Source organism: Dryas octopetala, chromosome 9 (genome assembly GCF_963921425.1).
Source record: "Dryas octopetala chromosome 9, drDryOcto1.1, whole genome shotgun sequence".
NCBI lineage: Eukaryota > Viridiplantae > Streptophyta > Magnoliopsida > Rosales > Rosaceae > Dryas > Dryas octopetala.
In genome coordinates, this window is record NC_141374.1 from 18,220,460 (window position 1) to 18,235,669 (window position 15,210).

Sequence of the window (15,210 nt, forward strand, 5' to 3'; positions counted from 1 at the left end):
CAAATTTGTCTCTTCATCACTGCGCTACCTATGCAGTTTCAGAAATTGATGCCTCTTTTTGACTACAATCATTAATACCACCTCTAACCTCATCATCAATTGATCGCAACAAAAACTTTTACCTTTACCCCAAAAAGGAGGGAAAAAAGCAAAACCACAGCACAAACAAACAAAACACCTCCCTCTTTGCCGCCAGAAAAAAGCACAGAAAGCAGAAAAATGAAAAACAGAAATAGATTTCAAGTTGTGCACCGAAAATAAGTAAAATTACATACCCACGGACCCACCAGCTTTAATGCTATTGTTTTCCTGACGTCATCATCTCTCTCTCTGCTAAATAAAGCGAACCCCCATTTCCACTTCTCACTCACCTCATCTCTCTCTTTTTCAAGTTCTGAGCTCGTTACTTTCTGCAACAAAAAAATGGCTCAGAAGAAGCCATTACTTTTCCTACCCATATTCTCAGCTCTCACATTCACTACTCTCTTTTCTTCCACACTCTCTCGCAGCTTACCAGAAGCAGCCACCACACTGCTCGACGTCTCTGCCTCCCTCAACCAAGCCCATGACGTTCTCTCCTTCAACCCCCAAACCCTCAAACCCCTGGACCACCAAGAAGCCCAGGCCCAGGCCCAAACCCATCTCACTCCTCTCAACTCCTCCTCTTCCTTCTCTATCCAGCTCCACCCCCGCGACGCTCTCCATAACTCCCAACACAAAGACTACAAATCTCTAGTCCTCTCCCGACTCGCCCGGGACTCCGCCCGAGTCAACTCGCTCAACACCAAGCTCCAACTCGCACTCCAAAATGTAAACAGGTCGGATCTCGAACCCATGCACTCCGAGATCCGACCCGAGGATCTCTCCACCCCAATCGTGTCGGGTACGAGCATGGGCAGCGGCGAGTACTTCTCGCGAATCGGAGTCGGGCGCCCGACCAAGTCCTTCTACATGGTGCTCGACACCGGCAGCGACGTCAATTGGCTCCAATGCCAGCCTTGTGCGGACTGCTACCAACAATCCGACCCGGTTTTCAACCCGAGCGGATCCTCCACTTACAACCCGCTTACATGTGAATCAGCGCAATGCTCAGCTCTCTCCGTCTCCGCGTGTCGTAACAGTAAGTGTCTCTACCAGGTCTCCTACGGAGACGGGTCGTACACGGTAGGCGATTTCGTAACCGAAACGGTGTCGTTTGGGAATTCCGGTGCAATCAACAACGTCGCGTTGGGTTGCGGTCACGATAACGAGGGACTATTCGTTGGGGCCGCCGGGTTATTGGGCCTGGGCGGTGGGTCTTTGTCACTTACCTCACAATTCAAAGCGACGTCGTTCTCGTACTGTTTAGTGAACCGCGACTCGGGCGCTTCGTCGACTCTGGACTTCAACTCGGCCCCGCCAAGCGACTCGGTCACGGCGCCGTTGCTGAGGAGCAGCAAGGTCGGCACGTTTTACTACGTTGGACTGACGGGAATGAGCGTCGGCGGCCGACCGATTTCGATCCCACCGTCGCTTTTCCAATTGGACCAGTCCGGGAACGGCGGGATCATCGTCGACTCGGGCACGGCCATAACTCGGTTGCAGACGGAGGGGTACAACTCGCTCCGCGACGCGTTTAGACGGTTGACTCAGAACTTGCCCTCTACTGGCGGGTTTGCTCTGTTCGACACTTGTTATGACCTGTCCTCGCGGACACGTGTGCAGGTCCCTACGGTGTCGTTTCAGTTTTCTGGAGGGAAAAGTTTGAGTCTGCCCGCGAAGAACTACTTAATCCCGGTGGACAACTCGGGGAAGTTTTGCTTTGCTTTCGCTCCAACCTCGTCGTCTTTGTCCATCATCGGGAACGTCCAGCAGCAAGGGACACGTGTCAGCTACGATTTGGCAAACAGGCGCGTCGCTTTCTCTCCAAATAAATGCTAAATTTTTACTAAACTTTCAAATGAAAACTTAAAAGCAAGTGGGTTTGGATTATTAATAGAGTAATAGGTTTGGATTGTAATTTGCAACCGAAATATGTACCTATTTATTATTCCCGATAAATTGATAAATCATAAAGAAGGTGGGTTCTTCACTTCTTTCACTCGATTGTACATGGGACAGGTGAAAATTTTAATTTGGATATTAATGTATGTATGTATGTAGGTTGGTGGTAGATAAAGGGTGGGGCCCAGCCCATGTAGCTAATATATAAATTCCCAGTATATATACTGTCATTTTAGTCTTTTAGGTAAAAATTAAAATGGTGAATTGGTGGTGCGTGGGTCACATATTCATAAATGTCTTGACAACTTTACTGTGATTTGTCAGCATATATAGGAATTCGGAAATTACTCAAATACTCCAAGTAGGGGGGGCTCATTTCCTCATTGTTTATTGTGTTATAACTTATAAACTATTTGACCAAAAAAAAAAAATTCTAAACTTATAAATGTGAGGAGGAAGAGGACACTGGCGAAGACAGTGAGCATACGCTGCAAAAAGCTTTGCATGTGTGCCGCGTGGCATTGTATGTTTAGATTGATTTTTATACAGTCTTGAACTGCGTGCATCAAAAATTTTATGTGAGACGTTAACATTGTTTGACATAATATGTATAGTGATTTAGTGAGATTAGCATTTATCATTTTTATTTTTGGACCACTAGCATTTAGAAATTTGCTGTGACTGTATGTTTGCATGTGAATTTTTGGAGGGTAGGCTGAAATTGAATGGTTAATTACAATATACGAATTAGATTTCTTTCACTTTCGTTGCTGAAGAGATCACATGGTACATGAAGAGCAGGGGTCCACTTTTGGGAGTGGAAGACAATGTAGTAGGTCATATTCGCAAAGAGATTGGTCCTACCTTTGTTTTTTTCATGTGGGCCCAAATACCGTGATTGTCGGCAAGCCTCTCTGTCTCCTTTTCTCTTTCCTCTCCCCCTTTCTTTCTTTCTCTTCTCTGCCACTTTCTCTGCGGCCGGTTGCAGGGCCGAAGAGAATGGCAAGGAAGAGAGAGAGAAAGGGCCGTCGGGCTGAATTGCCAGCAACGAGCCTTGTGTCGGTGGTCGGGGTTAGAATTTTGGTGGCTGGATCTTGCTTTTAATAAGGGTGTTTTTAAAATTTTAGAAGAGTGTGTTGATAAATTAAATAAACTAAAAGAAAAAGTGTGGAATGAGAAAATAATATGTAGTAAGAAAAAAAAAAAAATATGCGAATAACAACACTCTTTTTATATTAGTTTTGCATTGGGCAGATTTCAGGAACCTGATAAAAATGCATGATATAAAATTTGGGACCCCACTGCGTGTTGTGTGATGGTGGATACAATGCCGCAAAGTTTAGGTCAGTCTTAAATTGCAACCGCCGTCTGCAGTTATGGGAGGGGTCCCAACCAAAGACCCTGCAGGAAAATTTGCGACCTTAGCTACTGTGAGCATTAATTTGGTTCCTTCAATTGGAAAAAAAGTTTGGCACACACACATATATGATTTAGTGAATGGAAACAATAGTGAATTAATTAGTGATGTCTAGAAGTTCGCATGACAAGTAGTGAAATGCTACTTAGTACTAATAAACTTGCATAGTTCATTACTAGTATTGCGCTACTAGCTAATAAATTTGCATAGTTTATTACAGCTGCCACTGACAAACCACAAAACTCAAAGCGACTCTTGTTCACAGTTCACAATGGAGAAATAATATAAGAGTGATAGTGGGATAAAAAAAGATGATCCTTCTTTAACTGTGAAAACTGCAGAGGACCAAAAAAGTTGTCAAAAAAAGTAGCATAAGAAAATCATTAAATCATTTTCTTTCAAGAAAATAAGAGATTGTTCCCTTTGTCAACTTGTTTTATTTAAAATGACTGGTTTTAAACTGGTACACTAAAGTATCTCTATTTCTTAAAACACTGTAGTTTTGCATCATGACAAACTTTTCACATGCAGGAAAGCTGGTTGGGTTGGACAGAGATCTTAAAGCTTATTTCGCATAAAGGATGCAGCTCTTGCATGCATGTACAGCATTGAAAATATTAAGTCAATTATAAGATATTACAAAATGTAGGTGAGGGTTTTCCAAAGACTATTGAAGGTTACATGGACCACTTCACATGTGATGGCTATAATGGAGGCCAAAACTCCAAGATGTTGGAATGTTTTCCTTTTACCAATGTATTTGGTATTTGTTGTGAGACAAGATGTGAATCCTTTGCATTAGAATCAAGAATTTTTCAAAGTCAAAAAGGAAGAGGTAGATTGGTTTATTGGGTTGGTGAAACATGGTTCTAAGAACAACCCGCCCTAGCTTTCATTATCAACTTTAGTGATTGATTTCAGCTGGTGGCTACATTGTTTTGTGTTTGGAGAAAAGCAAAGCTCTCGCACCAGCCGCTAATCAATCAACCATGTATATGACCCTAACGATTGGACGAGGCACCTAAATTGTAACGCTCAAATTAATAATTGTAGTTCAATGCAATCATGTTCATATAATTGACTTACCCATAAAACCATTTAATACTCACAATTTAGAATTTAGAAGTGTTTCTAACTAAAAAATTGGGCTTTGAAGAGGTTTTTTTTTTTCTTGAAATAAAAGAAATTACAATAATCAATCACAAATGATTTCAGTTTTTTACAAGGGTAAATGTGAAAAAAAGAAATTATATAAATGAAGTTGAGCAAAAAATAAGATACAAAATAATTGGTTCAAATATAGTGACAAGAAAAAAAAATCAACTAAATACAAAAAAATAAAGTGACTTATATTGATATTTTTTTTTCGATGGTTTGCAGGGGCCATGACCCCTCTTAGTCACTGCTTGCAACTTTTTTTTTTTTTGGCCACTTCCCTGCTTGCAAGTTGCAACTTAACCATATTGTTCCAAGGCTTTGGCACTGTTAACAAATGTGGCGCTTTTGTTGAACCCCTCGAGCAAAAGAATCCTTACTGCTTCTACGCCATGTTGAAATGTAAAATTCAACTGAAAAGCATTTATTGTGAACAGTTAGCATTCTATACATATTTTCTCTCTAGCAGTTGCATCAGAAACTTTACAAACCTCTTCACATTCTTGTTTAGTAAAGGGACGAAGAACAAAGTTGACAGGATCCATTTTCCCAGGAGGCCGTCCAATGCCTACAGAAATTTCACCAATTTAATGACAAAATAATATATAACGAAGTCTTTCTGTATTAGATAAACACTTTTGGTGCGCTAGGGAATGTACCAATTCTTAAACGAGGGAAGTCACGATTCCCTTTAAAGTGATCAATGACACTCCTCATCCTGCAAAAGAAGGCAAATAATGGAAACCATTTAAGTCTTTCAGGAGCTTCCCTCTTTTTTATGTTGATATACTTAAATAACAAAAGCAATATATCTTCTGCCAATCTTTAAGCCACAAGCACTCTGAATATTCCACAATCGACATGGCGAACAAAAAAAAATGCAACTAAACAATCTTACTAAGCAGGGAAGAAAATGCAAATTCCCCACCATCAGTTCTTTCTAGTTGGAAAAGTCACCATGCAGCAAAAATGTTTGTAGGTTTTACATTCTCTGCCACATGCTCATTCCTGGCAAAAGGACGATCATGGTTTGGGACAATGGAATCATTTCCCATTGTGTCCAAGAGAATACATAGAAATCTGGAATACGGAGCCCAGTATTCAATAAGTTGGGTATCTTGATATAGTGGTACAGTCGCTCATTTCGAATTATATTTTCCTTAATATACTGGAGTAAATTTAACACAAGTACTAGAATAGAAGCAAAAATAGAATACTAACGTAGGCTTGTATAATTACCCATTGTGTCCTCCATGACCACCTTTTGGCAACATCCGCAATTTTGCAAAAGGCAGATCAAGATCATCAAAGATCTGACAAAAAAAAGAAAAAACAATTTGAACATTGTAGAGAACTCGACTCAAAAATAAAGGAAAATGAAAGAAAAAAGAGAACAGGGAGAGAAAATACACCACAAGAACTTGCTTCAATGGAATCTTGTAATAAGAAACAATGGCTCCAACCTTCAAAAAAGGTCCAAAAGTCAACCAATCATCACAGAACCATATAAAACTATCAAGACAGATCCTGAGATAGCTTACTTACAGACTCACCGCTTTTATTCATGTAAGTTTGTGGTTTGGCAAATATAACTGGAACATCCCCAATTAAACCTGGAATATGGAAACAAGCTTTATGAAGATATAATTTGCAAAACTAAATATAAAGTATAAGTACTAAATTAGGTTCTGATATTTTTCCTTACTGTTGGGAATGTTGAAAACGAAGTGAAGGACTATTTATTCATAAGCTCTATTAAGCAGCCATAAATTCATAAACAGAAATAAGATTGTAAATTGCAGAGGCATGTGAAAAGAGATATGCAGAATGTACTAATATAATTGTTAGTATTTGAATGAGTAAATTTCCTAAAATAGTTCCCTGTATGCTAATTGTAAGGAGTGCATACATGAGAAATTGACTGCTGCCAACTCTTTACAAGCTCTAACAAGCCTAATATAATTTTCTGAGTTTATCCTTTGAATTGAAACAGATAATGAAAGTTAAAGCAAGTGAACCTTTTCCAACAAGGGCTTTGAAAGAAACACTGCTTAGGGATATCCCTTCAGCTTCAGCTATAGCATCCACCATTTCAAAACCCACCTGAAAGAACACCATCACATTGCAGCTTTAGCTTTCCAAATAGCCATACATTAATCACATTCACTAAAATCAACAACAGCTGCCAACATTCATATGTTCACGAAACCTAGCAATGCGGTAATCAAATAACACAGAATCAGTGCCTCACACAGCCATGAAGAGCAAAAGCTCACTTCGGCAAAAGTTCACGGCTTTGAAAATCGTTTTGGAAACTATTTTTAAAGCTCCTTTTTTTTTTTTCCTGTTATATTTTCCGGAAACAATTCTAAAAAAGCGGCAGAGAAAAAGAGGGGCCGTACGGACATTGTGGCGGGTGCTCTGGTACTTCTTGCCGGGGTTTCCCAGGCCGACGATGAGCCACGGCTGTTTGGGCGGCTTCTTGGCTTCCAAAGCCGCCGTGTCCGAGCTAACTGGCGGCGCAGATGCGGCGGAGGGCGAGGACGAGAATTGAGACATTATCCGAAGCGACAGGGATGGAATTAGGGTTTTGGAGGAGCCAAAGCAACGGTGGCGATTTGGGAAGCGAACGGCGGCGATAGATGATATGGAAGCACCAACGCTCATATTTTTGTTTTATTTATTGCAAAAGTAAATAATTAGTTGAGGGCTTGAGAAACAGAGAGAGATAAACCCTAGGGCTTGGAGTAGAAGGAAGACGAAGGAGAGCCTCTCAAGTTTGGGCCTTTCAGAAGGGTGTTTGGCGATGAGGAAAATGTATTCGCGCGGAATCGAAACAATTTTGGAAAGGAAAATAGATTTTGAGATTAAAAAAAGCAAAATATAATAAGGCGCGTAATTCAGTGAATTATTGCATTTTCGACCTTTCTAAAATTATAGTTTCTTTATATCTATTATCTTCCATTGAATTTTAAATGGGTCAATGTCAATCCCTTCAGCAGACGCATCGATATGGCTCAAATTTTTTTTAGGTCAACGATATGGCTCAATTCTCAAATGTGCTACAATGAACACCACAAAATTCATTTGTTCATCTCATCAATTCAATGAATGTGCATAGGATTTACTTGCTTTGCCTCAACTCAGTATATAAGTGAAAAAGGTTCGATTATACTTTATCATCAAATCTGGAAAAAACACAAAAAAGAATAACATCACTTTGTTATATACAAATTTTCGTTGAAGTATAGGATTCGGAATTTATCTCCCATCCTAGAGCGCATGTAGGAGGTTAACTTTTGTATCTCCAATAAGGGTATCGTCTTGACCATTACTGCAAAACACAGAAATTTTTAAAATGAGAGAAAATTAACCAGAAAAAATCGCTACAAAAAAGCACTAGAATGGATAAATACCTAAGATAGCTCAGAGCTGACATTCTATAGAGACAGGTGAACACCAGTATATGCAACCCAATGGTGTAGAAAAATGCAAAAGTCCGAGCATACCTGCAGCGATAATTCTTCTCTTGTTAATGTAAATTATCAGAAAATTGGGGCTTCGGCCCCCATTGTTACAAAATAAAAGGAAAGTAAATGATTTGGCCAGCCTGCTAAATGGTGTGCCATGATAATTAAGAAAATAAGAACAAAACGATCTACCAGAAAAGAAATGAGCACATTTAATTGAGAATAAGATTATGTGATCTTACTTGTTGCCGAGAAGAAACCGTCCACTGCTGAGAGTAATTCTATCCCTGAAACCCAACTCCTTGTACCGTTGATCCCTTTCCTATGTACAAGTAAAGTAGGTTAATATATGATCTCTGAAAATAATACATTACATATGTCTAATTCAAGGAAGAATGCATCTTTGCTAACACACTTTAAAATTCACCAAAAAGTTTAAAATCGACAACCTTTTTCGAGAAGGCTGCAAATGGATTTATGTCATCCTCATATATCTTCTTGTACTTGGATTCAACATCTGAGGAGAAACCACTTTCAAGATCCTCTGCATGCTGCATTATACCACATAAAAGACAAACTGAGTATTAAGAAACAAAAAGCACATATTAGGTTGAAGATAACAACATAAATATAGCACCTTCTTTGATCCTCTAGAAACTACTTTTTCAAGACTGTAATCCTGGACATAACGAATCTTGCCATAGAGTTTGACATTATCAGCTTTTGTCTTTTCCAGTTCCACTGTTAGTGCTCCTATCTTTTCCTTCAACTGTCTTATTTCCTAGTACATAAGAAGAAGTCATCAAAGTCACATGATTAGACGTGTAATCTAACCATATGATATGGCAAGTTAAGAAACCAAGGCAATGGTGGATGTTTGAAAATTAACACAGTACTTCTTCTGTCTCTCTCAAGCGTGTCCTGAATCGATCTCGCTGATTACAGATAACCTTAAGCATTGAGCTTTGGTCTTGGTCTGAGTAAACGTGCTTCTGATCTGCAATCTGATTCAGAAAGAGAGTAAGATGGCATGCATAGTGCGTGTCAAGAACTGTCACTTAAATATAACCTAGCACAACATGCGCTCAAGATACTCTTAAATTAGTGAAAAGACCAAACTTCATGTATTTTTCTAAGAGTGCATGATATGCTTCAATGAGACCTTTGTTTTTTCAGGCACAAAAAGGAAAAAAGAAAAGAATACCAGTAAGATTAACCGGGTGATTTCAAAATTTCAAATGCCAAAAGGTTGTAAGAATATTTAATTTCCCAACAAATAAATATATTTGATTGAGGCCTGAAAATAAAAAATCGGTCAGGATGGATACTGCATATTGCAGTGATGAAGCACATTGTCAGAATTCTTGACATTATGACTGCTGGAATTAATGTTGAGAAAACAATTATAAAACATTCAAAAGTTTGTGGAGGCAAAAATGAAAGAGATACAGATTAGAGAGACATGTAGGGAGGGAAGCAGGGTACCTCAGATATGTCGGTGCTCCTAGCCTCTGAAACATCCCAGTCATCAAATAGAATTCCTTTTTTATCCTTGGAACTATAACCCTGCATTAGAAGGGGAAAAGTGAATTTTACAGAAAGTGGGGGGGGGGGGGGGAGAACTAGAGTTGGGCGCCTATGATCCTAGTACATATGTGCATGAATTTGAATGCCTGCGTATATGGCAATATTTAGCTGATTTGTACATTAATGAAATCTAAACTCCACTTTTCAAAACTATAAATGGAATGGATACTGAATATATTGTTATAACATTCACTATGCAGGCAAAATTATCTATATACTTCATATCATGGAAGCCAAAAGTAACACACCTTCAGTATATCATCCTCCAACTTTTGTATTAATTTTTGTTGTTCATTGACCTTTTCAGTAAGTTCTGCTATCTTGCCATCAGCTTTTTCCAGCAAAGATGCTTTCTCCGAAAGTTTGACCTGAAAGCAACACAATAAATAATACAACATCATTAATAGGCATTAATCTAATTACAGTCCATAAATTCTCACAGAAAGGCATTTAATCATCCCTAGAAAATATTGAATTCCTTGTAGTTCTATCTAAGAGCCAGACAGTAATCCTGTGTGCTTGGAGAAGAGAAACCGCAAACACAGACATGAACAAAAAATGAACAAGCTTCATACTTTCAACTGTGTGAGTTCATGTTCCATTTTCCGGTTTTTATCAAGAAGAAGAGACTCCATTTTGCTCATCTCTTCCCCGCTTGTAGCTACTTCCCAATCTTCAGCCTCAATTGAGTTATAACCCACTGCCTACAAATATAACAATGTTAAGTGTGAAGTTAAACAGAGATAAACACTGAACAGAACACTTCTGGGGTACCAAGAAAATGAGAACAATGTTTGAAAAATAACAAGGAGTTCATGGCAGTACAAAAGATGCAAAAGAACTAGTAAACTATACAAACCAGGAGATAAATAGAAGGAAATACAAGATGAATGAGAAGTCAAAAATAGAACCATACCCAAAAAAAAAAAAAAACTGATGTTGAAGTATTTAAAATAGTCATTGAAAGGGAACTTGAATTTCAACCATGTATAAATATTAACAGAGATGAGAGACCTTTATTAATTAGTAGTAGAGTATTAGTGTACTTAATAATGCCAATTACAATTTCAAACTAACAAACACGACCTAATCATTCTGACAACTTTTCAGAGATCAGGTGCATAAATGGTTTTACATTGTAGACTGGTAGACGACATACTCAAAACAGCAACACTGAAGGTGTACAGTGGTGAATTCATTCCCAGGCATCATACAGACTGAAACCAGTTGGACAGTTAAAAATAGTTTTTAAGTTTCCTCATCAGCAATATGTATTTTGAATTTCATCAAGCAGCATCAATGACAGTCTAAAATCAACTGAACAGTAGAAAAACTCAAAAAACTTTCAATAGCTCTCACGAAACTGAAACTAAATTGAGACCAGGAAACTTCTGAGCCAAAGTGTAGAGAAAGCGTGGCATTACCTGCAAAATTTTCACCTTTTTACGCAAATCATCAACCAGTTTTGTTGTTGGCCTTGCCTGAAGCTCTTTCTTCATCTCCTCAAGGATACCTTCCTAAATTAGCAAGAGATAAAATAGAATGATTAAAAATGAAATTAAAGAAGATAACTGTGGTACATAACAGGAGCTGGGAGCTCAGTTAATACATCAGATGTGAGGGTGGCAATTGCATGGCTTTGGTTTTTTGGAGCATCATAGAGCTAAAAAACTGGACTACTTATGAAGGGAAAACAAGACTAAATGTTACAATCCCTAACAGCACTTTCCGCTTAACAATGGTGCAGCGCTGAAGCAGGAAAGTAATATACCTTTTCAATGAGCAGTGCATTCAACTTCTTGATCTCATTCAGATGTTCTTCTCTTTCATGTGATAAGGTTGTTTCAATATTGTGAAGTTCCATGTTTAGTTCAGCAATGATCTTCTCCTTGGCACTTAAAGAATTCTCAAGGACACTTTCTGAATCTAAATCGTCACTGTGGCACAGCAATCAACTTAAAATAAGAAAGATATCCCAAAGAAACAGAACCAATCTATATAAACCCTTGAACCCAACAACCCCAGACAGTATATATCACAGAAATATTAGAAAGTTCAAACAATAAAAAATTATGACACCAAAACGCCATAGCTGAAAGCAGCATAACCAGATGAAGATTATTCTTAATTTCTTAGAGCAGTAACATATTTGACAAAGAATTCACCGAAACCTTACAATATTGGCCAAATGATAAATTCACTTAACAAGCATTATGTATTTGAAAGATTGAAAGTTCTAAATTCCTATGGAAAGGTTCTTCCATTTAAATGGTTCACAAAATAAAAAAACTAGCATTTGAAAGAAGGAAAATAAATTGAAACCATATTTTCCATGGACATAGCAGTACAAAGTACGACACTGAAGCACCTCACCTTTTCTTATTTTCAGTCTCTTCATTTGCTGTCTGTAACTTGGAGCGCAGAAGTCCCTGCAAAAAAGTTCAATGAAAAATGGGGCTTCAACAATGAAGCAAAAGTGAATAAACAATGATTGTAGCAGCATGGACCATTACAAACAATGAAAAATTACAAAGTATGATCCAATTTCACAAATGACAATGAAATTACAATGCAGCAGCTATATGAAGAATGTACAATCAACGTCAAAAGTGGATTATGAGCTTCAGATCTTGTAAAGCAAAATATTGGGTTTAGAACACACCTTCTCCCTCTCAAGACTAAGAAGCCGTGTCTGAGCCCGTTCAACTTCATCCATCAGAAGATTGACCTCGGATTGCTTTGATGCCCTCTCTTCATCTGAAATCATTAGACAAAGCATGAGATGCTTCAAGAAAATTATATCTTTGCTGCAGAGATATATGAGCCATAAAATAATAGGGTCCTGCAAATATAAGTATTAAAGATGTTCTAGAGAAGAAATCAGGAAATTTGAAACACACCTGATTGAGCACGAACCTCAAACAATTGGCTTTGTGCAAGCTCATGTAATTTCTGCATATTGAAAACACTGTCTTTAGCTTGTCGTAATTGATCTTGCAACAATTGCTCTCTGTATAAAGTGAAGATATCATAAATCAAGATACACAAGAAAATAATTTAGCTTTAACAATACATCAATAGACACAAAACAAAATCATTCAAAGATTTAATGCAGTTTTGTCCTAAGGTATATGACAGTAATTGATACCTTTCTTTTAGGACTTCAAGTATTTTCTGGTTCTCTTCTGCAAAACTGCGTTGCTTGATCTCCACGATTTCTTTAACTTTATCCTCCATCTAAACACATATGAGAAAGTAGATATCACCACTGATTCAAAAATGTAAATTTATTCTGTTCTAAGTTTCTAATATGGCCACATACTCCAGTGATTACATGTTAAATTGTGATAACAAAGTATTATATGCAAATCAATAAAAAAGCATGAACTACAAGTGCAAGAGGTATGATAATGGAAACCAATGATCAATTGCATTTCCAAAAACTATTTACATGATTACACCTCATTTTACCTAAGAGATGGCTCACCAAAGAGAGGAAGTCATGAGGGGAAGCCATTTATCAACCCAATTTATTTGTTTAACTGGAAATAAAAATTTATGATACATACTAAAAAGAAATACTAAACATTGCCAACCTGTTGCTCTAACTGGCGGTTGCGCTCCTCAAGTCTTCTTATTGTTGCCTGTTGATTCTTTAAATGAGTTGCTTCTGTCCTGAATTCCTCAAGCTCAACTTTCATCTTCCTATTTTCAGATTCTAGTTCAGACAATTTCAGATCTTGCTCCTGCAGGAGACATAGACAAGTTTACTATGGAACATAGAGAAACATCACACATCCTACATGCAGAGTGCACAGAGCACATACGGAAGGGTTTTTTTTTTTTTTTTTTTAATTTTTTTTTTACTTTTTTGGAGGTAAAAATTGGATTTCAAAATTGATCAGAAAAAAATGGTTGACTGAGAAATTGTTTGGGTTCAAAGATAATCACCCAAGAGTTTTTCATGCATATACATGCTTGGTCCCTGAATTTATTGAAGTTCATTTGCTTATAATGTAAGGATCATAGGATGCATTAGAATCAAATTCAATATTTCAAAGAAGCATTAGAAACTAGCTGTCATGGAACAGTGAATGAAGCATGCTGGTACTTACCGCACTTGAAGCAAGAGCCAGATAAGGATCTGGAGCCTCATAAAGCTTTTGATAGATGTTAAGAAACGCATTCTCTCCAAATTTTGCTCTCTTGGTAAGATTATCAACTTCTTCCTGGTAACCCTTAAGTAAAGAATTAAAGAGACTTAGCTTTTCCTCCGGCGAAGCTTTCTTGAAATCTGTCGGCAAAACAATTTGTAAATTAACAAATATGTTTTTCATCATGTAAAGTGGGATGAAACAATTAAAACAGAAAAGAAGGCCCCTACAAAGGGAGAAGTGGTCCCTCTTCCCTCACTAGACCAACTACAAATTAGAGAAGACCCTTCCGTGAATAAGAAAACTTCATAAAACGGCATACCTCTAGTGCTCTCTGCCAGCTTCCGCCGATTTTTCTGGCTGTTTTCCTGATTTTCAGCTATCCTAAGCCCTTGCTCATCCAGTACACTTTTTTCCTTCTCCAAATCAAAATCTGTGAACAAAATACAAAAGCAACAATTAATGAAAAGTTTTTAAGAATGGTGTTTCCTGTTTTGTTTTGATCATCACAGCAGTCACACCATGATGAGGTGTTGAGCAATTTTTTATGGACAACTTCATTCCACTTTCAATACTTTTATGTAATTTTATTACTTTTAATCCAATACTTAATAATTATACTCAAGACGTGTTAAAGCTCGATAACATTATTTAGTTGCATCGAAATATCATCAAATTGCGCGCGCAACATACATACGTATATAAGATTAAAATGAAATCAATGCTCGTTTTTACTTCCAATTGCTAGTAACATAAAAATCCAACCAATGACGCTAACATGTGACAGTATAGCAGCAAATTTACGAGGCTGATATGAACAAACAATTATGGAGCTACCATTCTCATAATCTTCAAGCAAAACCGGGGCTGTTGGGCTTAAACTGAGAACTTGAGCTAATATTATAAGCAAATTGAAAAATACCTTTCCAGAAATTGGAGACGACGGAGATGGGAAAAGAGGACGAGTTCGATTTCTCTCTGTCGGTTCCACCTTGCGGAGCCTCCATTTGCACGAATTCGGATCTCTCTGCCTAAAACGGCAAGTCGTTTCTGAGCTCGCGATCGCTTTCTGTAGCAATCGGTAATTGCCTTCACTGAAATTCAATACCGGAATGGAAGAGAAACGGATCTGAGAAAAAGAGCTTTGGATTTTGGTTGTTTAATGAGTTTTCATTTTATTAGTTGTTTTCTTTCTTCAATTTTAATCTATCGATGTCTTGTTTATAACATGCTTTGCTTGGGACTTGAAAGTGAACCGAATGGTTTTTGCGTTGGGCCAGCCTGGCCCAAAATCGAGTTGGGTTAATAGATAAGTGATGGACATATGGCCCACTTTTATGGTTGGGCTGGCATTAATTATGATCTGCATCCTATTTTTTACTGTTTTCCATCTACAAAAGAGATTAATGTCTGCAACAAAGTTAAAAAAGAAGAGGCGTTTCCT

General features: G+C 37.8%; 3 protein-coding genes across 3 annotated transcripts; 1 reads left to right on the forward strand and 2 right to left on the reverse strand.

The window, feature by feature from the left end:
• Positions 1–281: 281 nt before the first annotated feature.
• ASPG1 (Eukaryotic aspartyl protease family protein) lies at positions 282–2,137 on the forward strand. The gene has a single exon (XM_086228060.1). The coding sequence runs from the start codon at positions 424–426 to the stop codon at positions 1,918–1,920; it is 1,497 nt and encodes a 498-aa protein (XP_086084186.1). The 5' UTR covers positions 282–423; the 3' UTR covers positions 1,921–2,137.
• Positions 2,138–4,632: 2,495 nt separating this feature from the next.
• Positions 4,633–7,517, reverse strand: LOC147275186 (peptidyl-tRNA hydrolase, mitochondrial-like). Its single transcript, XM_086256526.1, has 8 exons — positions 6,962–7,517; positions 6,574–6,658; positions 6,101–6,168; positions 5,968–6,018; positions 5,795–5,868; positions 5,215–5,273; positions 5,047–5,123; positions 4,633–4,968 (listed from the first exon to the last, which is right to left on the reverse strand). The coding sequence occupies exons 1-8, from the start codon at positions 7,220–7,222 to the stop codon at positions 4,855–4,857; spliced, it is 789 nt and encodes a 262-aa protein (XP_086112652.1). The 5' UTR covers positions 7,223–7,517; the 3' UTR covers positions 4,633–4,854.
• A 120-nt stretch (positions 7,518–7,637) lies between these two features.
• Positions 7,638–14,948, reverse strand: LOC147275187 (protein CASP). Its single transcript, XM_086256525.1, has 19 exons — positions 14,689–14,948; positions 14,089–14,199; positions 13,728–13,906; positions 13,209–13,358; positions 12,761–12,849; positions 12,513–12,622; positions 12,275–12,369; positions 11,986–12,041; positions 11,384–11,549; positions 11,037–11,129; positions 10,188–10,316; positions 9,861–9,980; positions 9,511–9,591; positions 8,922–9,029; positions 8,663–8,806; positions 8,475–8,576; positions 8,268–8,347; positions 7,972–8,064; positions 7,638–7,889 (listed from the first exon to the last, which is right to left on the reverse strand). The coding sequence occupies exons 1-19, from the start codon at positions 14,771–14,773 to the stop codon at positions 7,829–7,831; spliced, it is 2,052 nt and encodes a 683-aa protein (XP_086112651.1). The 5' UTR covers positions 14,774–14,948; the 3' UTR covers positions 7,638–7,828.
• Between the last annotated feature and the right edge of the window lie 262 nt (positions 14,949–15,210).

What these genes read in the sequence shown, in the direction of transcription:
- LOC147275187 (XM_086256525.1), bottom strand. Translation starts at nt 14,773, where the DNA reads ATGGAGGCTCCGCAAGGTGGAACCGACAGAGAGAAATCGAACTCGTCC. An exon ending in TGGAGGATGATATACTGAAG is followed by an intron (nt 9,592 to 9,860) that starts GTGTGTTACTTT and finishes CTTCTAATGCAG; the next exon opens with GGTTATAGTTCCAAGGATAA. An exon ending in GGAGCACCGACATATCTGAG is followed by an intron (nt 9,030 to 9,510) that starts GTACCCTGCTTC and finishes TTTCTGAATCAG; the next exon opens with ATTGCAGATCAGAAGCACGT.
- ASPG1 (XM_086228060.1), top strand. Translation starts at nt 424, where the DNA reads ATGGCTCAGAAGAAGCCATTACTTTTCCTACCCATATTCTCAGCTCTC.
- LOC147275186 (XM_086256526.1), bottom strand. Translation starts at nt 7,222, where the DNA reads ATGAGCGTTGGTGCTTCCATATCATCTATCGCCGCCGTTCGCTTCCCA. An exon ending in ACCAGAGCACCCGCCACAAT is followed by an intron (nt 6,659 to 6,961) that starts GTCCGTACGGCC and finishes GTGTTCTTTCAG; the next exon opens with GTGGGTTTTGAAATGGTGGA. An exon ending in CAAAGCCCTTGTTGGAAAAG is followed by an intron (nt 6,169 to 6,573) that starts GTTCACTTGCTT and finishes TCCATATTCCAG; the next exon opens with GTTTAATTGGGGATGTTCCA.